The sequence below is a fragment of the Rhea pennata genome, chromosome 1, assembly GCF_028389875.1.
Source record: "Rhea pennata isolate bPtePen1 chromosome 1, bPtePen1.pri, whole genome shotgun sequence".
In the NCBI taxonomy this organism is placed as follows: domain Eukaryota; kingdom Metazoa; phylum Chordata; class Aves; order Rheiformes; family Rheidae; genus Rhea; species Rhea pennata.
In genome coordinates this window covers 9,880,402-9,906,558 of record NC_084663.1, presented here as the reverse complement: position 1 = coordinate 9,906,558, position 26,157 = coordinate 9,880,402, and the positions used below count along the sequence as shown (strand labels likewise).

General features: G+C 39.8%; 1 protein-coding gene across 1 annotated transcript in view; it reads right to left on the bottom strand.

The window, feature by feature from the left end:
* Nucleotides 1–26,157, bottom strand: part of SEMA3A (semaphorin 3A) — a 169,637-nt gene that overhangs the window by 46,871 nt on the left and 96,609 nt on the right. The window contains exons 6-7 of the mRNA XM_062597623.1: nucleotides 21,438–21,531; nucleotides 12,771–12,890 (exon numbers count right to left, since the gene is read on the bottom strand). Coding sequence (XP_062453607.1) covers nucleotides 12,771–12,890; nucleotides 21,438–21,531 — 214 coding nt within the window. The remainder of the gene's footprint in view (nucleotides 1–12,770; nucleotides 12,891–21,437; nucleotides 21,532–26,157) is intronic.

Here is a 26,157-nt window from a genome sequence, read left to right as displayed (position 1 = left end):
GTGTGTATATACATATATACACACACGCACACCACACACACATATATATTTACATATATATATATGAGAGAGAGAGAGAGAGAGGTGTATGTGTATATATATATATATATATTTTTTTTTTTCTACCTGATTGCAACTGGTTTTATCTCCAAGAAATATCCTTAGTAAACCCAACGCTTGGTATTTCCCTACTAAAGCTACTTTGCTACTGCTTCCTAGGAAGGTCTAGGGTTTGAGCAGCTCAGTACACAGTTTTTCTTTGCACAAAGTGTTCCCTTTGCACAAACATTTCATTTCCGCAGAGGGCAAAGCTTAATTTCATTGATATCAGTGGAACTATTTCTAGTATGTATAAAAGGATTTGAGTTTTGCTCAAATAGTAGTAAAGGGATCAATAAATGCCAGCCCTGAGATCAGATTCACTGGCCGTGTACTGTCACTGAATGCTCTCTAACATTTCAAAAGAGCTGTTGAATGAATGTGCAGTCCTTAAAACATCTTTTCTTCTGCTTTTCTGAGCAATGACTTGAAAAAGAGCTCTGTATCTGAAAGTTTGCTTGTTTTTCCCTATACCAACTCATTTAATAACGTATTCCTATAAATCCTGGTGCTTGAATAGGTACATCAGCTTGAAGTTTGATGTTGATGTTGAGGTTACCCTCAACAGCCTTTTGGATAATGAAACTGTTTGAGACCATTACTGCTTCTGAGATTCTTAAAAGCACTGCTACCATATTTCAGTAATACAGCCACTTATCTGCACAGTATCACTTCGCTGCTTCTGAGTGTCAGCTATTAGGTGGTGAATATATGCTGCTTTGATGTTTATTAAAAGTTACCAAAAAATCTACTTCTTTTACTGTAGCGTGTACAAAACCACCTTGCAGTCTATCTACGTGTTTATTAGCAAATCAAGTCTAACAGCCAGCTTTTCTGCGTGGGTGAACTGATTTAGGCCCATGTAATCCAGTGGTAGAGCAAGGGATGGGATACACTTGACACCACTCTGAGAACCTAAAAGCTGCAGCCTGAGCTAAGTAACAGAGGCTGCTCTTAAGATTAATGAGGAAAGTATGAACTGCTTTAAAAATGCAGCAAAATGAGATATATTCAGGATCTATTGCTGTGTCAAAGCTTAAAAATATCAACTGAGGATCCCATTTCTAACTTTTCTTTTTTCCATGCTCTGCTTGTCATATCTGAAAACCGTAATTCTTTTAATAGGGTATCTGGGGGCTTCTGTTTTATTTTCTCTGTTACATAGTCAAGTAAGCGGTCTTTACAAGTGAAAAACAAGTTTCCATTTGTCTCTCCCATTTGTTCCTCCCTGTCCCTTCTCTTCCTTACATCACCATCATGAATAAAGTTCTATGGGCTAAATAACGCTGTAGGTGCCATCTGTCTCACCCATTTGTCTTGCAGCTGTGGTTTGGTGCAACCTGGGAAGAAATCCATTGGAGAGGCTCAAGAGGAGCTAGGACCAAATCTCTCCTGGATATGCTGGGTTTGCAGAATCAAAAGAACCACAAACACTTGTAACAAATAAAATTGTGAAGAGGAAGCAAATTGATCTCTAGGAGAATTTGGTACCAGACTCAAAATACAGTTCTGTAATTAAACTTTCCTTTAAAATAAATAAATAATAAAAATAGTTCTACATATTTATTCATTAGACTAGGTTTAGGTGTTTTCCTTCCTCCTCTGTAGAAAGGTGGCCTACTGTTACAGTGATGAAAGGTCTTCAAGATGTAAGATTTGATACATCATAGTATTTTAGAAATAAGAAAACCATAAAATTGACAAGGAATTAATTAATAAGGCATAATTTAACTAAAACAAATAATCTATCTACATTTCTTGAGCTTGCATAATCTTTGTGCCTATCTGGTAACACAGTAATGAAAAATGAATAGTTCTGCTCTAATATATGCTCTAACCATAACTCTGTTAAATACAGAAAAAGTAGGAATATATGCTTAAGAATAGACCTTAATATTAACTTTGCTATCCTGTGCTCTTGAATTATGTGAATGTGTTATCTGTGGTTTAAATACATTGATATTTCCATTTTGTTGTAAAAATAGGCTTATAATACAAGACAGTATTTAGCAATCTAGTACCAGCCATCAGTTTGATATCAGCCGTGACATTATTTAATTTTCAGAATCACAGAGGTTAAAGCTCACTGAACTATAAACAGTTGGAAACATGGAGTGTAATCCCAAGGCACAGCTCTGCACAAGCTGTAATTTAAATCACATTGCATGCTAAGCTGAAAAGGCAGTGCAGGTCCCAGAGGGCATGAATAAATCTGCAGTCACTGATTTGCCACACACATTTGTGTTGGGATTCTGTAACTGTGCAAATGTGATGTCTTCCTTTAGTGCAGAGGACCTGTCATCTACTGAGATTTGTAATTAAATAACCCAAAGAACAAAAGCAATTACTTGGCCTTACAAGCATACAGACTGGAGTTTTCACAATTCCATGAACAAAGAGAAGAGGAAGTTATGGAGACAGCGGGAAAGGGAGGGCCTGAATCTACAGAATAATTCAGCTGTGTCTACCACTAACTGCAATTTTAATGCGCAGACCAGGTACTCAAGATACCTGGTTAACTTTGAACTAACAATTACTTCATCACAAGCTTCACTCTGGAGTGGATATTTGCCCATGTAAGGAGCCAATTACGGTTCCAACTGGCGAGGTGCCACATCAGGTGCCTGCTTTGAGCAATCAGTTGTGGTAATTGCAGGCAATACTGAATGTCTTTTGGGGCAAGCAATTCACAGCTCAGGAATGTTAGTATAAAGGGGGCGTGAGGTTCAGCCCATTACAAAGAACAAATCACAAAGTTTCAGCAGGTTGAAAAATAACAGCTGTAGTTTTATGGAAGGGGGGAGAGAAGTAGGAAGAGGCTAAGGGCCTGTGCCTGTGCCTGTGCCTGTGCCTGTGCCTGTGCCTGTGCCTGTGCCTGTGCCTGTGCCTGTGCCTGTGCCTGTGCCTGTGCCTGTGCCTGTGCCCCACCATCATTAGCTCTGCTGGATGTGCTGGCCAGTCGGTTACATGAAGGAGTGGTGGCTATGTGGTTGTGCAGCCCTTCCTAGTCCCAGCTCCGCTGCTCTGTCCTCCCCATTTCCCAAGTTGGGTCGGATATTCTGATCCAGGTGAACAAAGCTTCTCCGTAAATCAGTTTAGTCATTAGTTCAAGAGAAAACCACAGCAACTGCCCATGATCATGGTTTCCTCCATATTTGCTAGCATTTCCTTCTCTTCTATTTGACATATTGGTAAAACAATAGGGGAAAAAAAAGAAAAAGATTTTCATAGAGGTTGCTTGATGTGAAGGAAATATTAAAAGGGCATATAACGAACTAATGCATTATAATCATACAATCATATAATGAATTATATATCATATAATGAACTCAATAATGCTAAATTCCCTAAATGGAAGTTAAAGAGCAGATTTATATAGAAAAAGTAGTTACTGAAGAATAAAACACATTGTTAACGTATTTACAAAACAGCATATTATTAAAGAAAAGAGCCAAGCACTGCAGCGAGCAGAAACCACCAGGTCTTTCTTGACTGCAGTTATGATATTCTGGCTCTTCATCAGCTGGTCCATGCAATCTTTTAGTATCTATATGATAAGACATTTTTGTCTCTCTGCCTGAACAACAAGTTTTAGCTGATCTGTCTATTTGAAATGGTTGATTTCTGCCATGCTGGCCTGTGAGATGCGGCACCAGCACTATTTAGAAGAAGGAACCTGTCCAAACTCAAACGCTAGGGGTGATAAATGGGAGGCTTGGACTGCATCCTTAGAGATAAATGATGTGTGTGTGTGGCAGGATGGGGGTGGAACTGATAAATTCCCTGAAATCTGCAGGCCCTTAGAAACAGAGTTGAGGCTCAGAAACTGTCTCTAATATTCTTTAGAAGCACAGTCACTGATGCCCTGCATGACTGTACAAAAGGAAACTTTTTAAAACAAAACCAGCTCATTTCTCCTTTTAGTAGAGACTAAAACATCGCCAAACACTTTGTGGCCAAAGCTGTGAATTTCATTAAACTCAATGAAACTCGCTTAGCACTCTCCATTTTTGTGCAGCTGAAACCACACGTTCTCGACACCCCCTCCCCGCGGCCAGCGTGCTCTAGTCACATCACACTTAACCTTTGCCTCAGCTTCTCAAAAAAGAATTTGTTTCACCCTATTCACGGCTTCAACCGTTTGGCAAACTGCACTCGAGCGCCTTTATATTGAACACACTAATCTGATTGTTTTTCCACTCTACAAACTTTGGGTCAACAATCAAGCTGCTGCCAGAAACTAATTAATTTGCAAACAGGCCCCATTTTCACAGGGGGAGAGCTTTTGAAGCCTGTGTCAGCAGAGCTGGTCACACCATGGGGACATGCATTGTCATGGCATCTACTCTCCTAGGTAATTCTCCTCACTGATTTTTCACCATACGCATGAACTCGAATTACCCAGTCAACAGTAAATCTCTATCGAATGCCTACCAAAACTCTGGATGTAGTGGCCTGAGAAGAGGAAATTGGTATTGATGGGGTCAACACTAATTAAACTGATGGCTAGAGCAGAAGGGGAAAAAACATAATAATATATATAAAAAAAGGAAAAAAAAAATCAGAGGTATGTCATATCCCAAGGACGAGGGCTGTAACAGATTCACTCTTGCTTTGTTTAAATCAATTAGTATTCTGCTATGTGACTCCCAAGAAGCAGATTTCTTTCTAACTTTTCAAGAAAGTTGGTTAAGTCACTTTTTCTAATAGGAAATGTGGCACTATTTGTTGCCTAAAAATGATATTTTCCAAGCATCAGAGCTGTGATGGCTCAAAGAGATCTTAAAGATGACAGTAAACCCACTTGAATTTGGGAGGCTTATATATACAGGCCTACAATAATGCCTTTGGCATCCTGCCACCTAAATCCGAACTCTCCTTTTTCTTAAGCTGATTTAGATCTTTGTAAAAATAATAATTACAAAGAAAACCACGTTGTGTAATTTAAACTGGGGCCTGCATCAAGAGCAAAGAAAAGTGCAGTCTTAGAACTTTATCATTACACCTGTCTTGGACAAATTATTATTATTTTTCTTTCTGTTGAAATTAATCTCCAGGGTAAAAATTTAACTAAACTTTCCTGACTATGAATAATGAATATGGGCAGCCTGTGTGTTTATATTTATATAGATAGATAGATAGATAGATACAGTCCTTTCAATCATATATTAACTGAAAGTAATACACAAAGCTTCCTGTTAGAGATCATTGGTATAGTTACCATGCTTCAGTTAGATACTGAGTTTGTCAACCTTTCTTATGTCAAACAGACCATTAAAATTGCCTATTGCCAAACTTCACAAATTATCCATAGAAATAAATACATTAAAAAAAAGGAAAAAAAAAAGAAACCCCTTCTTGTAAGGAGGAAAAAAAAAATAAAGTGCCTTCCAGAGGACATACAGTGGGACTAGGGGTAATCAGACAGTTACTGGTGTTTATTTATCAGTGTGAGAGGGGCACAGAGCTGGAGAATGGTCCGTAGGACCCTTGCTGCACACTCATGCAGGTCAGTATTTCACAGCTCCTGCTGCCTGAGGTTGCAGATGAGACCAACTGGTGCTCCTACAGTTACGTCCATAGTGAGCAACTCACTTGGGTCATTGAAACTCTATTCTGACCGGCTGAGCGAGATGACCCAATTCGCCCCGCAGAGTCAGGTATACTGATCTATCCACCTTTAGAGCCAGAGCACATTCTGGCTCATTCTTCCAATTTCCTCCCCCAAAAAATCAGACCATGGGTGAAGGAAATGGGCACTCACTTGGATCTCACCTTGATGAAAGGCTCCCAGCAATTACCAGTTACCCACCTAGATCTCAAAACTGGCAATTCCTTCCAGGTTCTTCAGTTTAGACAGAGCATTTGCACTTACCTGTTTGGGCCTGGGTCACATCCCACTGTGGTTGTCCTGAGAGCTACGAACTTCTTTCCTAAGACTGTACTCCACGCAGCAGTTTCCAGAGGAACTGGTGCATAAAGTATTGAACTCCAAGCTCTCGCATTGCTTTTAATCATACGTACATACTGTGCAAAGTGGATGAGTCACAGCACACACTACAGCAAAGCATGGCTTCCAGTCTGCACCCCCACCTCTTATGCTCTGGTCTGGAGAATAAGGCTGACCAAGCTATAACCTATGTACGAGCGCAAGGGGAACCAGTTAACCATGTGATCTCTCTCTGTGTGTACATACATATATATATATATATATGTATGTATGTATGTGTATTTATATATATTTATGTATATATCCTAAGTCAGGTGTTCCTGAACTAATTTGTATCACAAATTCCTCAGGTGTATTGTGGCTCTAACTCAGACCAATACGTCTACTGATGCAAGTCTTTTTGCTCCAGGTAGTATTCTCTGGAGTATCAGAAAGTCCTCAAAAGATGTGCTCAAACCAGGGGAATGTCCTCTTCTGTTTTTACCTTCCTGTTCCTCCCCCCCCACTTGAGCTTCAAAAATCATACTTTTTCTACTTTTAGCAATATTTCACACCTAAACACAACAAAGACCTCATCTATAGTACTTAAATTTCGTGAAGAAAATGACTCAGTCCTATACTATTAAGACTAGAAAGAAAGAAAAAAAAAACAAAAGATCTAGTTACTATAAAGACTTAAAATAACTTCACTTAGTGATCTTGGAGATGGTAAATTTTCTGTTTTGCTGTTGGTGGTGGGGGCGGTGATTTTTTTTTTTAACCCAATACAGTCATGCTTTCCTCACATCCAGAGGAGCTGTAAAGCACCAGCACATTCTCTAATTGCTGCTTGGCCTCAGTGAGAGATTCCTCCTAGTTTGCATAAAGATCCAGGGAACAGTTATCAGACAGGATGTGTCAACTGATTCAAACACATTAGTGCTTTCCGATCAAATGTTCAGCTAGACCTATGGCTCCCTGTACTGTATTCTTGCAGGTCAGTGGCAGTATAAACATCAAGTAATAACAGCAAAGAAGTAAATTTTTGTGTTTTCAGAAATTCTATATTTCTTCTGAGAGAAAAATAACAGAAAGGGTTGTAATGGAACATATATGGAGAAAAGATTTGTTAGATTGCAAAGAGAAAAGCAATTTAAAAATCATATTCAACATCTTGAATTTGGATCTGTAGACTTAAGGGGAAAAAAATGTAAATTGAGTTTGTATTCCATTCTGTTCAGATTATTATACCACCGTCACCATAGTTTCTGAGTACTTCTTAGCGCTGTGTTAGGTGACATTAGCATTTGTCACACATGGAATTTATCACTGTGAAATTATTTATTACTATTCTTAGAAAGGAAGCTAATGGGAATGGGGGTGGGAGGGTGTATTGAGTGAGAAATAAAACTTGCATATATGGGCATGTTTTGTTCCTACCAGGGCTGGAGCTGTTGACGCCTGTATAAGCAACGATAGCACAGTGCGAGACTTTGTTCCTCTCTGCAGGCTGCACGCTACGAGATAGCAGCAGCCTAATTTGGGTCAAGGGGGACAAACGCCTATTTTAAATGCAAGGACTCTCACTGAGTCCCTGGCAAGGCTGATTAAATTTACCTTGGTAAATTTACAGGCATGCAGACCTGGGAGAGACTTAGTCTACTCAGTCCGGTCCCATGCTATGTCAGTCAAGTGTGTTACATACCCACACACAAAAATGTATCAAAGCTCCTCTTAAAAGTAAGATGCTGCCAGCATCGGGCAGCAATTTCTAATCTCATTCCCCTTGTGTTTTAAAACTTCTAATTTGAAGACCAGATGTATTCTTATCCAGTTCGTATCCAGTAGTTTTCATGTCCTTTATTTCAGTAGCTCTTTTTCTCACTGGGGATTTATTGTATTTATAGCCTCCACAGCCTCTTTTCTCCTGGAAGGGCTCTACTATACTTTGTGAAACAACCTCCAGGTACCAAGAAAGTTTGGTCCTGTCTCCGCTGGCAGATCAAACACTTTGCACATCTGCTTACCTATGCTCGTTGCTGACACGTGCTTTATTTCCTTCCGTACGTATGGACTGGCAGTGTACAGGAGGTAAGCTGGAAAGCCAGAGAGGCTTTTAGGGGCACCGGAGTAGTGCAGAGGAGGGAGATGTCAGGGGCTATGTATGAGTTTGGTGTGGCTGACCAAAGTAAAATCAAAGATTCAACGTAGCAAATGAATACATTCAGGCCTCAAGAATAGTTGGAAGAGAACAGAAGTTAATTCTTAAGCATCTTGACATACTTAGGCACTTTTATCAGAGGTGAAAAATCCTATAAACTAGCTGAAATGCTATCTTGTTCTTGCCATAAGCATCTCCACAATGCACGACTTAAATATGCAAAATTATATGTGAATGTTTTTCGGACATCCTACAATCTGTCATAAGGGGAAACAATATATGATGATGGTTGTAAAGTGCTGTACAAATATCATAAGTGGTGTATCCAGTTCATGTTTCCTGTCTTGGAGCCTGTGAAATTTAAAAAGACATTTTCTTTTTTATTGAACAGTCACTCAGCTTCTATAATTCTCAGCTGTTTATGTACCCATAAAGCAAAGATTACCTAGGACATCAACCTCAGGAGACTAAAGATAGCTACTATCCCACTTTAAAAACTAAGCCACAGAAAATACAGTAAAATAACATTATAGAGCTGGTTTAAACCCGCAAAAAACAAGGGAATTCCAAGCCAGGCGTGGAAATCCAGCTTGACATTCCCTCTTTAGCTCCAGGTCTAGCAAAGAGGGGGAATAGCGCTGGAATTGCCTTACTTCTCTGGGGTGCAAAATAGATTCCGGTGCAAAATAGATACAACCTTAATGCACTGCAGCTTTTGTGATTTCATTTCCTTTCAAATCTTCTGCAGTCCAACAGACTATTTTTCTTCTCTTTTGATATGCTTACAGCTATTCATTTTACAAAACATTAACAATTTATGTCCCGATCCTCTGAGTTAAGGCCAGAACCTAGGGAAGCGGTTCCCAGCTCTCCTTCCGCTCCCCCAACCTTCAGCTCGAGTGCTGGCGTTAGCGCATCGCTCGCGCGTTGCTCAGCATTTGCTTTGGTACGCTGCACTGCCATTTCTGCCTTCTCGCCTCCAGCCATGCCCTCAGCCCTTCATGAACGCTCCTCAGGCTGCAGAGGTGGGAGCGGGCAGCGTAGAGCAAAGCGGCTGCTTTTGGCTCGCCGGGGAACACCGCCGGTATCAAGGGATCCGCCCCACTCTGCTCAGGCTACTTGCTCATCTCTTTCTATTGCTGAAATAGTTCACAGAAACATGATCCCATCTACGGTTTCTTGAAATAACACTACCTTCTCACACCTCCAAACTATAACAGGTAACTGTGCATTTAAAGGAAAAGGGTTTCACCTACATGCTGCTACCAGGACTCTGCAGAATAGATGTGCAGCATCAAAATCATTGCTATTGAAGCCAGACAGGAGATGTTTTCCCAGTTTCTAGGATTTTTTTTTCTGAGAGCTCAAATTATTCCTTGTCCCTCACGGGGGCCAATCACAACTGTCAAAGCTTTTTGTGCAGAGAAACCCCATGCGCTTACTAGTGGAGCCAACAAATGTCAAGGGTGGGCATGCACATGGCTTGTAACAGAATACGTGGTTCAGGCTAGGTCACTGAACTGCTGCTTTTCATGTCCAAGACTACTTCCCTGAGCACCAAAATATTTTACAGTGTTTTTGCAAATGCCTCCACGTCACATCTGGCCCAGTCTGTATCAATAATTAAATATACACGGCTGCAGTGACTGATGTATGGTTCCCTGCATTCTGTCCAGCTGAATGCTCTCACTGCAAGGCTATTGAATCAGTCTCTCTTGCTTTGTTTGGCTCGGCGACTGTTCAATTATTTATACAAAATGAAAAGTCTTTAGAAGCCGTCAGGCTTCTAAAGTCTTTAAAAAGACTTAAAATGTCTTTAAAAGATGCTGGTCAGCACCTTCCTCTGGGCTGGACACAGTTCAAAGCCCTCCTCTCCCAGCAGCATTTGCCTTCTTATGCAAAGTGAAACATCTCCAACAGGTGACCCTGTGATCTCTGTTGGAGCTCTGCAATCCTGCTTAAATCTGAAAAGCTTAATCACTCTGTGCAATGGTAAATGTCCTACATTTATGTCAGTTCAGGATGACATTTACATTAAAAAAAAAAAAAAGAAGAAAAAAAAAAAAAAAGCTCTTCATGTGTCTTCTCCTCTCCATTTTTGGTACCAAGCAGCTGTGCTTTCTACATCCTGTCAGCTCTAACCTTAGTGTTAGCACAGGAAAAGCAGTTTCAGGTTCTAGCTGTGAGCCAAATAAGCCTTATCAGGGACTTACAACTGGGGCTGTAGCTATTAATCTCCGTGGAGATGAGGATTTCTCTTATCTGCAATATTGATCAGAATTTCTGTCCTTACCAAACTTTTTGAATACACTAGAATAATCTTTTTTAACCCGAGATTAAGCACAACATAGAAGGTGACCTCAAAAAGCTAGCCTATCACTATATATTCGTGCCTTTATGAAAAATGTGCAAAAGTCTGCAAACTTAAAATGCTCAAAAGACAGTACTAGTTTATATAGATCTCTAAAAATGTAGAGAACATCTCATCCTTGAATGCTAGCTTACTTCATTAAAAGTACATCCACTTTAAATACATCTGCACAAAGCTTCTTTTACAATTACACTTTTAAAAACACAAATGGCAAAAAAAAAAAAAAAAAAAGAAAAAAGAAAAGAAAAGAAAAGAAAAAAATCAAAGGACTGGCATTCCTGCAGAGTTTCAAACCTAAAGAATGACCATTTTTGCATTTCCCTGTAAGATGCTGAAAGTAGGAGTGCTCCACAGAAATGCTGGCAGGGCCTTATCACTGGGAAATTAACAGTAAAGTCCTAGAGCCTTTAATAGGAATGTTGCAGTGCAAATTTTAGGCCAACCTTAGAAATGAAAAGATTTTAAAAATGTGCTTAAAAATCATTCTCATCAGCTATAGACAGTTATGAGAACAATTTCTAAAGACTTCTATTTGATTCTTACCTTTTTAAGTTGATGTGAAACTTCCCATATGGGAATACACTGTAACTATGCTTAGAGCCAAAAATCAGCTGCACTCTGTACTACGATAAATGTTTTCTATCTACTTTTGTAATGTTTCCAGAGGATACTTAAACTCTAGTGAGCCTGTGGTCTGTAAGTTCTTTAGGTGCAACTGTCTTCTCCTCCCCACCCTGAGCACAAAAAGCAGCTGTGGTTTCTGCAGCCTGTCAGATGTTACCTTACTGCTAATTTGGGAAAAGAAGTTCTCACATTTAGCACTGAGAGACTGATAACTGAACCCACAAAGGCGTAACACATTTTCAGCGATGAAGGAGAAGGCTGTGGACAACGGCTGTGCTTTCCCACCGCATAAATCCTCCTGATGCAGCCATCACTGTGCAAATCTGCTGCACACAGGCAGATTTTACCTGCGTGATTGGACTTTGTTTCAGCCTGACTGTCGTAATGAAAATGGGTGTTATGTTATCTTTAGCATGTTATTAATCTACTCAGTATGAAGATAGACAGATATGTCTGTGACCCGTGTAATTTAATGTCTCCTGAAACCCAGGTATCATGTCTGTTGTTATAATAAATAAATCAATGAAGAATATTTCTAGTTTACAGAGCAACCGCAGACTGCAGAACTGAAATGTAATAGACCTAGATCTGTCCTTCCAGTAGTCCAGATGAGTTTTGATAAAACTGAATTTAATGGGACAAGAGTTAGACTCATCAAGCATACCATATTAAAATATATATACATCCACATATACAGATATAGATATGTTTATCCTATACATACATCCTGTATATATATCATATAGATATTGTTTATCCAAAGTGTAATAGCACTTTGTGACTTCACTTATGAATCAGGGATGGATCATATACATACTGTTAATATGATAACCAGAAAGACACTAAATGTTCCTGAATGTAGCTAATAAGAGGCTGTGTTGTTAAAAGATAGTCTGCTATTGCATTTCCAAAATTTACATCAACAGTTTGCACTGAATGGCAAAACCACAAAAGAAAACCTGGACCTCAGCACAGATATAAATATTGTGGCTAGAAGAGAAAAATATCTAAGCACAAAATATTTTGTGAATTCAGAAACAGGAGTGCAAGTCTGACAGATGTAAGCAATACGTATAGCAAAGCCACTTGCCAACTCTTTTTAAAAAAATAAAATAATTTGGAATACCCAGAACTCCTTTCAGTTTTTTCAAAGTATTGACAACTCCAGCCTTCTCCAAACATGCTGATGGTTTATTTTCCCATGGTGGCCCATGTCAGATTGCCTTCAACCCAGGCAAAACTAAAAGGCTACACAGGGTGCAGTCTCAGGCAGGGCTCTAGCTGCACTGTGCAGATGTGCGGCTGGTGCCTCCACAAGCCCAGGGGTGCTCCCTCTGCTCCTGCGGCAGGAACGCTTTAGTCATCCTTTCCATACGTGTTTGAAATTTTATCCCACTCCACAAATCTCCATGTAATTAAAACAAAAATGCTCCTTTATAAATCACTTTTGATTCGTTTAACTGCTTTAAGACACAATTCTGCTCCAAATAAGAGGGGTGTATATGTCCCAGATGGTGCAGGAATAAACTGAGTGCTAATCTTTAACGGCCATATGAACGTAACCGGTAAATGTACATTTTGCATACCATTGAGCCATCGGGAGTCATGCTGCTCCGTTCTGATAGGGTGGTGATGCCCCAAAGTTCGGAAAATGGCAAAGTCCCGGCCCATGAAGTCTGCTGCTGTCCCAGAGTACAACTCACCATCTGTGGAATGATATAATTAATCGTAAGCAATACTTCTCAATTTGCAAGTCATGATAAATCGGAGATGTATACTAATAGGGATAACATCAAAATTGCAAGAGTAACAAACCATATACAATGTACAGTCATTAAAAATATATGATCAGAGTGGCCCTTGTTACACTGCAGAGTTTAACTATGCCCTCTTTCAAATGAGCTGCAGGTACCGACTGCTAACGCAGCCTTCTTAGGAAAATACGTGTGGATTCTTACCCTGGACTGATGATAGCTTGTAAAGCAATCCCTGACATACAGCAGTATGTGGCCCTGAAAAACACGCCTAGCTTTGCAGTTACCCTGTTCTGAACAGATTAGACTGGAGACATGAAGAGATTCCTCCCCAAATACTGATCTGTTGTGGTTCTGTGTTGTGAAGAGGAGAGTCCAGCTCATTCATTCTCAGTTTAGAAAATCACTGAGTTCCTCAAATTGCTCATATAGAAACTGTGTTTTTTTTTTTTTTTTTTTTTTTTTTTTTTTTAGTTCTGTTTTATTTCTGTCTTTTCCTGAGCAGGCAAATCCTATGATGACAGTATCTTCTACATGGAAGACAAACCATGTCTTTTTCTTTCTGTCACTTTTGTAACTGCATGACTGTCAAAGTAAAACAGAGTGAACAAATGATATCATGCCCTGCTACCCTCAACCACACGTACCACAGTGAACAAGTGAATTAAAAATTGACCTACAGCCTCAACCTATAAATGGGGCATACACAGCCTCACTGGAGATGAAACTTATAATAATATAAGTTTCATTAGAGTCCATGTGTGTCCTTCCTGAACCAGCTAGACCTAGCTAGAGGAAAGACAGATATAATCTAAATTCAAATGACCAGGTCAAGTTAAATGTGGGTAAGGGAATAATAATAACAACTAGACAGTAATCAGATCCACAGAAAACATCCAGGGATCAAAGTAAAGCACATATTTTTGGGGATTAATGAAGAACTTGTCAATGAAATTAATCTGAATTCAGAGTGCTAAAATGTATTTTTAGGACTGTGCCTTTTCATGTCTATATCTGAGATAAACTGCCTTACATTGTCCCTTTAGTATGAAATTAAAAAGTATTATCCTTCCAACTGCTGTTTTAGAGCTGCCCATCTTAAGTGAGTCTCCTATGAAAAGCGTAAGTTTGAGGATGAAATAACTGTTTCTTTAAGCGAAGGTAAAAAATTTTCCATGGTCATGTTGAACTCTATCATATCCTCATTCTAAAACACCTTTCAGAAACAAGTTCATGATTTTCATGGCAATTTCAGATATTTCCATGGTGGGACAACCACGTCCAAGTAAACCTATTGAATATCACTGGAATCTTTTCTCAAGAACATTGACAGCATGAAATTATCAATTGACCCTACAGTAGCTCTGAGCCATATGGTAGCTGTGAAAGTCAGGAAGGGTGAAAACGTGATAGCAGAAAGGCGTGGAATTGAATGAATTCACAGCAGAGATTAGAAGCAAACAGACCAGTCATGCCCAGCAGGAGGTGTAATCAGAAGTGAAACAGAACAGCATATCATTAATTAACGATTTATCATTCCTCTATGTCATTTTCAACCTTTTTTAGAGGGGAGACAATCACTTAATTATAGTGATTATTATGTATAGTGTATGCAGCTGAGATTTTGAAGAACATAAAATCTTTTTGCTTGTGAAAATGGCTTTGATGCTATGCTTAACCTTTCTTTAACCTTATCCTCATTTTCTTGTCTTCCACTCCCCAGTGAGTAGGATAAATCAATATAAATCAAAAGAGGGGAGGAGGGGGGAACCAACAAGCCCTATTTTACTTCTGAGTTATCAACAGATGGAAAGGTCAATCAAGAAAAGAAAAAGATTCTATTTTTAATACTACATTATTAAAATTACAGAAATAGCACAGTAATTTATTAAAATTACATATTTATAATGTTTTGAATTTTAAGGAGTTAGGTACTTCAGCTTCTAATTCAATATACAGACACTATTGCACTTAATGCATCTTCTGGGTTTGACTCAGTCTATCCCCAAAACATTTCATGCTAGTGTGCTCTTGTTCTGACTCATATTTTTCCTTTTTGTCACGGTGATAGACAGCATAAGAGTTTTATCAATAACGGGCTTCTGTGTATTCCAAAGGAAGAAAGAGCTGCAGAAAAACCAATTTACCTTTCTTTATTTTCTACTACAGCTCCTCTAAGTTTCAATACACTTAAACCCTGGCCTATGGTTTGAATTGATTCTCCTTGATTTCCAGCAGGAGCTGACTGAAGATCCACTGAAGACAGTGGATTTCAGATACAGTCTTTAATTCAGGAAAAATATGTGATAAATAGCCTTCCATGCACCAAGGCTGCAGAACAGCCCTTTCGCGTTTTAAATGTATTCTCATAGCTGCAGTACAAACTCCGTTGTTTTCACAGGAAAAACCTCTATGTCTTGGACACAAGCCACTTAAAGATATAGCATGTGTGCAAGCAGAAATACATATATTGACTTTACCAGACACAGAGTGGACAATTAAAGCCTGTAACGATTGCTGGTTTAGTGAGGAAACATTTACTCCCACGTACTGATCGTGAGCAGCATGGAACTCTAAGGCCATTCTCCCAGCATCTTCTACTTTCATTAGACGACAAGATGTTAAACAAGAACTGTATAAACTTACTTTCTCAGTTGTTTCTATTCAACTCCTAGAGGAAACAACATTTGGGGGGTGTATGGGGGTGTTTTTTGGCAGATACAGAAGCATCAGCTTCCTTCTTGAAAGGAATAAGAAAGTTCAGCAGATGAATAATACGGGCAAAGGAAGCTGTGAATTTCCTGATCATTGCCTCTGGTGAAACAGCCCCCAAACAATATCTGATACCCCTGGGTAGTAGCTTTTATTCATATCACTGAAGTTAAGATTTTCAGAAAGACTTCATGATGGTCTGACATCACTCCCGTTCAAGTCAAGAGCTGAAACTTCCCAGAAGCTAGAATAAACCTTTAAATTATGACCCTTATATGTATATAGCGGCTGATTTGGAGGAGAGTAAATAAGGAGAGTAATGATCTTCCTTGGTAAGAAGCATCATTCTTCAGATCACATTCAGATTAATCGCTACTTGGGAGTATTAAGGCACCTAAACTGATGCAAAAAATATTTTAAAATGTATACAAAAGAAATGAGTGAGACCAAGGAACATAAATAGCTTTGAGGATTTTGGATTATGAGAGCTTTTGAAAATCCCGACGTGGGATTTCCTAAAGAGTATCTGACTGAAAATAGGACAAGGGATGTTCTGTTCTCTGAGGTTTTTTCAACTATACAGATATAATCTCTTTAGACTAATATATTTCAGTGACAATTTTCTCCAGTGACTACTTTCTTTGATAACTCTACTGCCTCTCATTTTCCTCCTGCCCTGAAACGCACACTAGGATTGCCCAGGGGACTAGGTGCTCTCTACACTTTCATGCATTAGCCCACTCAGATGGAGACTGTTTAGTTAGCAGCATATAGATTGGGAATGGATGAATATTGTCTTATATTACTAGGAACTGGTTATATTATGTTCCCAGTTGGCGTTTTCTTAAGAGTAGAGTAGCAATAACTACCTTTAATGAACAACTCTAAAAAAAAATGAAAAATGTTTGCAAGTGGATGGAACAAGGAACATATACTGGAAAAATATTGGAACAATTTAATAATGTAGAACTGTTTGTTTTGAGTTTTTTCAAATATTATTGAATTTTATAAGGACAGAGGGAAAACTAAAGAACTTTTTTACCCTTATAAGAGTTTCATTCAGCTGAAATATAAAATAAGAACTCTGAATACTAATGGCTATTAAAAATCTTAAGTTACTTTTTGCAGATTAGCCTTTGTGCTTTGCCCAAATTTGGGCAAAGCACAAATTTCCAGGAGAGCTGGCTAGTATTCAGACATCACTTCCTCCAAGCTCAAGAGCGGTGCATCCCTATGAGTAAGAAGTGCAGCAAAAGGGGCAGGAGACCTGCATGGGTGAGCAAGGAGCTCTTGGCCAAATTCAGACAGAAGAAGAAAACACAAAGAATGTGGAAGAGGGGACAGGCTACTTGGGAGAATTACAGGAATGCAGTCAGAGTATGTAGAGATGCTGCGAGGAAGGCTAAGGCCTAGTTGGAATTGAGTCTGGCAAGGGATATCAAGGACAGCAGGAAGGGCTTCTTCAAATACATCAGCAGCAAGAGGAGGACCAGGGGAAATGTGGGCCCGCTACTGAATGGGGCTGGGGCCCTGGTGATGAGGGATACAGAGAAGGCAGAATTGCTGAAGGCCTTCTTTGCTTCAGTCTTCACTGCTAAGGGCAGCCCCCAGGAATCCTGGAGCCTGGACGTGGGGGAAAAAGTCTGGAGAAGGGAGGACTTTCCTTTGGTTGAGGAGGATAGGATTAGAGACCTTCTGGGCAGGCTAGACATCCACAAATCCATGGGCCCAGATGGGATGCACCCACAGGTACTGAGGGAGCTGGCAGATGTTGTTGCCAGGCCGCTCTCAATCATCTTTGAAATGTCCTGGAGAACTGGAGAGGTGCTTGAAGACTGGAAGAAAGCCAATGTCACCCCATTCTTCAAGAAGGGCAAGAAGGAGGCCCCAGGCAACTATAGGCCAGTCAGCCTCACCTCCATCCCTGGAAAGGGGATGGAACAGCTCATCCTGGATGTCATCTCCAGGCATATGGAGGAAAAGAAGGTGATCAGGAGTAGCCAGCATGGATTCACCAAGGGGAAATCCTGCTTAACCAATTTGATAGCTTTCTATGATGGAATGACTGGCTGGGTAGATGAGGGGAGAGCAGTGGATGTTGTGTACCTTGACTTCAGCAAGGCTTTTGACACTGTCTCCAATAACATCCTCCTAGAGAAGCTTAGCAAGTGTGGGTTAGACAAGTGGACAGCGAGGTGGATTGAGAACTGGCTGAATGGCAGAGCTCAGAGGGTTGTTACCAGTGGCGTGGAGTCTAGTTGGAGGCCTGTGGCTAGTGGAGTCCCCCAGGGCTCAGGACTGGGTCCCATCCTGTTCAACTTCTTCATCAATGACCTGGACGAAGGGACAGAGTGCCTCCTCAGCAAGTTTGATGATGATACCAAGGTGGGAGGAGTGGCTGATACACCTGAGGGCTGTGCTGCCATTCAGAGAGACCTGGACAGGCTGGAGAGTTGGGCGGAGAGGAACCTCCTGAGGTTCAACAAGGGCAAGTGCAGAGTCCTGCACCTAGGCAGAAATAATCCTAGGCACCAGTACAAGCTGGGGGCTGACCTTCTGGAGAGCAGCTCTGCAGAGAAGGACCTGGGAGACCTAGTGGACAACAAGTTGACGATAAGCCAGCAATGTGCCCTTGTGGCCAGGAAGGCCAATGGTCTCCTGGGGTGCATTGGGAAGAGTGTTGCCAGCAGGTCGAGGGAGGTGATCCTCTCCTCAACTCTGGGGAGGCCTCATCTCGAGTACTGTGTCCAGTTCTGGGCTCCCCTGGACAAGAGAGACATGGAGCTACTGGAGAGAGTCCAGCAGGGCTACGAGGATGATCAGAGGGCTGGAGCATCTGCCCTATGAGGAACGGCTGCAAGAGCTGGGCCTCTTCAGCCTGGAGAAGAGAAGACTGAAGGGGGGGATCTCATCAATGTGTATAAGTACCTGAAGGGAGGGTGTCAAGGGGATGGGGACAAACTTTTCAGTTGTCCCATATGACAGGACAAGAGGCAATGGGCAGAAGTTGAAGCACAGGAAGTTCTGGCTGAGCGTGAGGGGGAATTTCTTCACTGTAAGAGTGATGGAGCACTGAAACAGGTTGCCCAGAGAGGTTGTGGAGTTTCTTTCTCTGGAGATCTTCAAGGTCCATCTGGATGCAACGCTGTCCACCGTGTTATAGGTGACCCTGCTGAGCAGGGATGTTGGACTAGATGATCTCCAGAGGTCCCTTCCAACCTTACTGATCCTATGATTCCAGGCTTGAGTAATTAAATTTCACTTACCTAAGATTTACCTTCTAGCTACTGAGTCAAGAACATACTCTTCTCCACTTTGCAAACGCTCTGCTTAGTATTGCTGATAAAGAATAGAGGCTATTTTCTACTCCTATGTTTAGCTATATTAATTACTCTTCTCAGCCTTCTCTTACCTTCTTTATATGTATCTTGTGTTATAACCATAATCCTTCATTTTAATGACTGTGAGATTACCAATTAACACCCTCACCTGCTTGAACTTGGGACGATCCCTGGTTACCTGTGAGTACAAATATTTCTGGCTCCTGAAGGGCCAGGTGTTTCAGGGCTTTCCTTCAGTTCTGAAGAAGGGAAGAAGTAGTTCAGCCTTTCTGTTCTTAAAGCAGCCTGCTTTTGTGAAGTGTTTGTGGTCAAGAGGTCCATCTTCCAGCTGTTGTGGCCCCATGCGCTATTTCACCCCAGTGCTATCTACTTCAGAGACGACCTGGATCACTCCTTTTCATACAGTCATTGCTCAGCCAATTCATTCTTCCCCTTTTTCCACTTCCCTAGGCAGAGTCCCCTGCTCTGGGGAGAGGAAACTATTTTACTTTGGGTCAACTGTTTCATTAAATTTGTGCTTTTGGCAAAGATGGAATAAGCCATTGTGGACCAGTGATGAATTTGGTGTACATTTTCTTAAACACCAAGGGAACCTCTGTGACAAAGGATTTAAACAAATGCAGCACTATAATCAGCAACACAATATGGCTGCAAGCTAGTTACGAGAAGGTTGAGAAGAATACGTGTTCATTTTTGAGGACAGGGGAATGTTAATTTGAACTTCACCCTGGGTTTTAGATAAGCGACTGAAGTTAAAAGTTAGTCACTACCTTTGAATGTTCTGTTTTTGCCATTTTCCATAGTGTTAATAAACTCATGGCTCTAACTGAATCCTGATTCAAAACAAAATATGATGCTTTGTCTACTGTTTATTAGGAGGAAAAACACATGGAGTGAAAATGATAGTGATAGGGAGTGGCCTCATGAAAGCAAAGATGTTTTAAAGACATAAAATCCACGCCAAGGGAAATAAGATAATCATATTTGTGCAGGACTGAGTGAAAAAAAAACGAATGTGAAAAGCTAGACACTGTTGATTTTATGCAGTTACATACCGGGTATACCATGTAATACTGGCTTGTCATCGTTCTCTTTCTTTACTGTATATTGAATAGTCAAGTCATCCCCTTGAGAGCAGCTCTGCCACATATTCAAGTTGCTCCAGGCACTAATTTATACACTGGCCTTTTACACACACATTTCTTTCCTTTATTGTTTGTACAGGGTGCAGGTTGGAGCAAGATGAGGATGTCTTTCTTTCTTTCTTTCTTTCTTTTCTTGTTTTTTTTTTTTTTTTCCTCTTTCTAAAAAGTGCATTTCCTCAGGGTAACTCTTCACCTCTGACCATCAGGAGCTTCGAAGAGCAGGAAATGAGGCACACTCAAGCCTAAATTTTTGCTTCTATCTCTTTTGAACATCTTCATCTTTAAATGCAATGGAATTATAATATGCATAGTTGCTAGGCAAGGCCCTAAAGGAGGTCTATGGGCAAAGTCTTGGAGAAAACAACGTATCTGGTTATGTGTCACTTCCCGGAGGGCTATTGGACAATAGAATTCTGAAACTACATTTGTCCCCTTGGATTTGAAACTGTAATTAATTGCCAAAAAAGTTACATGTTGAGGATAGAGTGTCTACACCAGTGTTGTTAAGCAGGTGGGGAGAAGAATCTAATTTGTTTCACTCTTAATCTCATCTCACAAAACATAGTTTTACCCTTTTTTGTAAGGGAGAAGGAAGACCAATCAACACAATTAATTCAATTAAATTGGTTAAATCAATTAGATCAATTAAATCAATCAGATTAGTTCAATTAGATTAATACAATCCAGGTGCTCTATACATCCATCTTCCATTAAATTAACTATTACTAATTCAAAAATACTTAATTTATTGAAATCTCTCAATCTAGACAGGAGCTTAGTTTTGCTTAGTTTAACTCAGTGTAAGACAGATCTCTTCAGTTGAAATATCATGACCTTAAAGCCTGGACTTGTAAATATTTGCATATCTTCAACTCACGGGGGTACAATTCAGTGATATATTCTCCCTGTGAGCAAAACTGATATGAGAAATTGCTTATTCCTGCTCTCACTTTACTCTCAGCTGTGCTGGCGCAAATGTTAGTACGGACAAACTATAAATTGAGTGATTAAAATACCTCCAGAGTCATCCAGGTCTAAGGAGAAGAAACATTTTGCAGAATTAAGCTCTTAGAGAGGGCTTAAGTAACTCTTGTGATATTTGAATCCTGGTTTAAATACACCTTATTTCTCAAGATACCTGAGTCAACTATACTAAAAATGAAACCAGAATGACTTTAATCTGGAAAGAAAGCACACAGGACAAAATGCTATCATAGATGGAGTAAGAAGAAGAAAAGCAAAAACCTGGCAATTACCAACAGTGAATGCATGTCTCACTGAAATTACTTTGTAGCACCTACCTACTAAAAGAGAAGCTGTCAGCAATTTAGGATCGTAAGGGCTTTTCCCTCGGCCGTTTTCAAAATGTGAATCTTCCATTTTAAAAATGTTGTCCTGTGGAGGGGAAAAAGAAAGAAAGAACATTATTTTTTTGAAAGGACACTAAAATAAGTTGAATTCAATACAGCACAGTATATATGATTCATGCTGGTATTGTGGCTTCAGGGATGTCAACTTATGCAAGGTAAGGATCTGGCAAAAGTGTCCACCTTCTAACTGACACTCTGCTGAAGGCTAGTTAAAAATACCAATGCACATTTGCAGATGTTGTCTCATCTATTCTACTTCATATATAATTTCCATGGTCTCACTGAATTGTATCTGCCTTCAGTAAGAATATTGCCTGAGTAGTATTTACTGAAGATGTTAATATTTGAAACTTTCATCTGGAAAAGACAAAATCCATTTTTAATGGGCTACGCTTTTCCAAAACATCCCTGAAGTATGGATTAATGGAAAGTGCAATGCTGAATTCTGCTTTTCCTAACTTGGGATTTTAGTGACCTACTGTTCCCTTTATTCTCAATTTCAACTTTAACGGCATTGCATCATCAGAGCTGTATTATTATTATTATTATTATTATTCATTACTATGCAATGCAACTTTTAGAACATACAAGCTGAAGAAAAAGTATATGGAGGATGAAATAAGATTAAAAAAATCTCAGTCAAAACTAACTCAAATTAGAGTTAATAAATTGAAAGCAATGGGATTTTCCACACTCTTAATCATTTTGTTTTTAACTGGGGGATCAAATCTGCCAAACTGAATATCATGTCCCTCTAATCTTTTGCACTGAGGGTAAAACCTGAAGAACAGAGACCTTTTTGCATAGTAGACACTACCTTGATAGGAGACTTGTGGAAGCCAGCGCAAAAGCTGAAATGTCTGTTTCCCTGCACTGCGGATGATTTGCATTGACACTTAATTTATTTGAGAAGCCCCAAAGCTGGGACCTGTCCAGGCACGTATTCTGGTTACTTAGGTCTTAGCATCCATCTTTCAAGCTGCTTCTCCTTAAAATTGCTCTATAGGGTAGATGCTGGAGGATCTCCTCTAACCAATATTTGCAGGACCAAGAGGCTTAGGTTGCAGCAGCAATTACAACTTGCTACAATCTCTTTTCCTAGAGTCTGATCAGAAGTTAATGGTTCTTTTTAGTCAGGTAGAAACAAAGAAGCAGAGCAGAATGTACATCTAACAAAGTATTAATAGTAGAAAGTAACCAAGAAGTCAGTACTTTTCTTTGTTGTTTATTTTTTGGGTTTTTTTGGTCTAGCTGATCAGTTCTGGATTTTTCAGTTCTGAAAATCTAGAGATTTTCAAATCTCTACAGTACTCACTGCTTCCACGGACTGTCTCAGGCCCCCTTCCTCATTCTCATTATCCCTTTGCGACCTCAGAATCACGGAGCTGCGAGTTGGAAGGGTTCTCTACATGGCATCAAGTCCAGACTCCAGACTTAAGGGAAGATGATGTTGCCAATATGGGATATGGCCAGCTTTGGTTTTGTTTCTAAGTCAGAAAAACCTTCAAGAATGGAGATTCTACAACCATTCTAGGCAACCACCACTGTCCTCCTAATAAAAACATTTTGTTTTTATCACTTAAACCTTCCAAGGTGCAGTATGTGGCTGCTATTATATCATCTGCCACTATTGCAACAGTGTGGCCCTGTCTTCTTTGCAACTACCCTTCCAGCTGTTGTAGGCTGTTCCTAAATTGGCCATTAACCTTCTCTTCTCCAAACTAATTCTCAGGCTACAGCTTCATGAAAGCTTAACTAGCATGTGTACTCTAGAAAGTGACTTACATTGTCTCAAAATTGCACGTAATACTTTCACCCTCAAGAGCACTGCTCCGGTGCTCTGTGCTGGAGTCTTGGCACTTCACAGGGATGTGAGGATCCAAAAATATCAACAGCTCAAATATTGTAATCTTGTTCAGCAATAGCTTCAGGAATGTTTCTTTTTTCCCCCTTTCTTTTTATTTATTTATTTATTTTTAATGTGAAGATCAGTCAGGCAAATAGCTGGTGTCTTCCTCATGAATTAAAGTATTTGAAAGTAGTACTCTCTCTGGCATCCTGGTTTCACCATCTTGCTAGTTCAAACTGAATCCAAGTATGGGCCAGGCCAGTGACCACATGCTCCAATGGTATTATTTAAACCTACTCAGGCCATGTTTCTGTAATGGGGGCAGCCAGAGACTATGATTTTTATTAAAGGCTTCTTTAATTATATTATGCAAATGTGTGTGTGTGTGTGTGTGTGTGTGTGTGTTACATGTTTTTAAGGGAACACCAAAAGGACTTTACAGTAATTTACTGCAGAGAAAGGTAATAGAGAACAGACTGTTAGCACTGTAGTTTGTCTGCAAGGGCACTATAAGATAAAAGTTTGGGTACAGCTTTGTGAAGTTTGATCCCAAAATTCAAGCTCAATCTCTTAAGGCATGTTCTTGTAGATATACCCTGTCTGAATATGTTTATTCAGTCACCCTGTGTCGATATCCGGCACAATATTAAATTTCTTTCTTTACCTTTGTCCTTATTTTTATTTTTTAATAGTTCAGACATATTCTTACTCCTATCCAATTTTCTGACTTTGTTCCTTCTCATCATAAATTAATAAATAATAAAAAATAAAACCATTTTTGAAAGTCTGCTGTAGGGTCTATATCAAGATCTTGCATAATACATAAAAGTAGTAAATTGAAGACAATGCTAGATCTCAACTACAATAATAGAAAATGGCACTAATGCTACAAGCCATTATTGAAAAAATGTTATTATCAATCTACATTTTCTTAGGATTTCTTCTTACTAGATGATAATTGCTCAACTTGCACACCAATGGATATCTGATAAGGCTATAAAGTCAGTGGCATGACAGTTAAAGCAGAATATATTCCCAAGATAATCCCATATGTCATTATAAAACAAATAGGAAACAGATGTGGAAAATGACTTGATGTAGGAAGGATCTGATTTTTGACTATTCTTCTGGTTTATGTCACTGTGACTCTACTGATATTGGTGTGCAACAGGCGAAAGAGTGGAGGATCAGGTCAGCACGCTTCTCTTAGGGTCTGTAGAATAAACCATTTGAAGTAACAGGCATGACAGGGAAATCCCACAATGTTTTCCAGTTTCAGTTAAAATGCAATGTAGAGCCACATGCAATACGTTTCCAAATGTATCAGTGAGTAATAATGATATAAATATATCACTGGTAGGTGCCAAACACGCATATCATAGTTAGTTTGAAGCCTCAGGGAATTTTAAGAAACAAGCTATAGGAAGTCTAACTTATTACAGATAGGGCAACTTGCCCACATACCTCTTTAGATGCAGAAGTCAAACCATGTCTACCTACTGACAAGAAATAGAGGCAACGAAGAAAATCCTTCCTATGGACCCCCCCAATATAACAATCAATCAGTTAAACAAACAAATAAACAAAAAAAAATCCAACAACGGAGGACAGATACTTGATCGTTCTAGTCACTAGTCTGTGGTATACACACCCAAATCCCGCCCCGAGGTGCCTTGCCAGTGGGAGATGAGGTGAGAAGTCAATTTGAGGGCAAAAAAATCATCCCTGCGTTTTCTGTAAAACATGTTCTTGATCTTGTTTTCCCCCATATTAGACTCCAATACGCAAACTATTTGCTCGACATTATAAGTTGTCCTAGCCACCTGAATCCCACCTGAGAAGCTGCGTGTAGGCAGCAGGGAAAGCAAGGATGTAAAAATGACCCAGAGGAGCAAAGTCAGTCTGCCTGGCGCTAGCAAGGACCGAAGTGCTCAGAGGCTTGGGTGGACTTTGGGCTGTGCGACTGTGGCCTTCACTCAAAAATGGCAAGAGCTCTTAGCTGGAGAGCATGCGCATTATTTACACTTAGAAAAGTTTTAGAAGAATTTTAAAAATTGCTGCTTCTTGGGCTTTATAGTCAATTGAAGGCAAAGAGTTCTATTACAGTGAGTCAGCAGACCCCCTAGCTATAAATAGCAAGAAAAAGAGTATGTTTACAAACTGCTCACTATTTTGAAGACGTATGAGGGCTATTTTATAACCAGAGACAGGAATTTATGACAAAGTAAATTTACTGTTCTGACTATGGAGGAAATTCTCTGTAAAAAGAAGAAAGAAAAGAAAGAAGAAAGAAGAGAGAAAAGAGAAGAGAAGAGAAGAGAAGAGAGAAGAGAAAGAGAGGAAATAGATATTCCAATAAAGATCACTGTAACTCACCATTAAGTCCAATTTATTCTACAGAACTCCTCTCCAGTTGCTCTAGCAACACAAAGGGACATTACAATGTACTTCACACCTCTTTGGGGATCCTAGCAGATAAAAATCCAGCTCTGGTATATTTTAATTAGTTAGTGTGTGAGTTATAAAATGCTCGCTTTCTTAACTAACTGATGTTTCTAATCACATCTATGCATGCATCTATAATGCATACTAGCTCTACTGAAAATGAGGGAAGTGTTCAGGTCCTGAATTAAGCTATGAGGGACAGATGTTGCCCATATGATGGTGCACTGAAATTCTACAAATTCACAGCGACAGTAACTGACAGCAAGCTGAAGCTACCATCCCACAACAGCTTAGCTCGTGTTACAGTATGAATCATGGTTCCACCTAAGAAACTTCGCATTGTGGGCTAGCATGCCT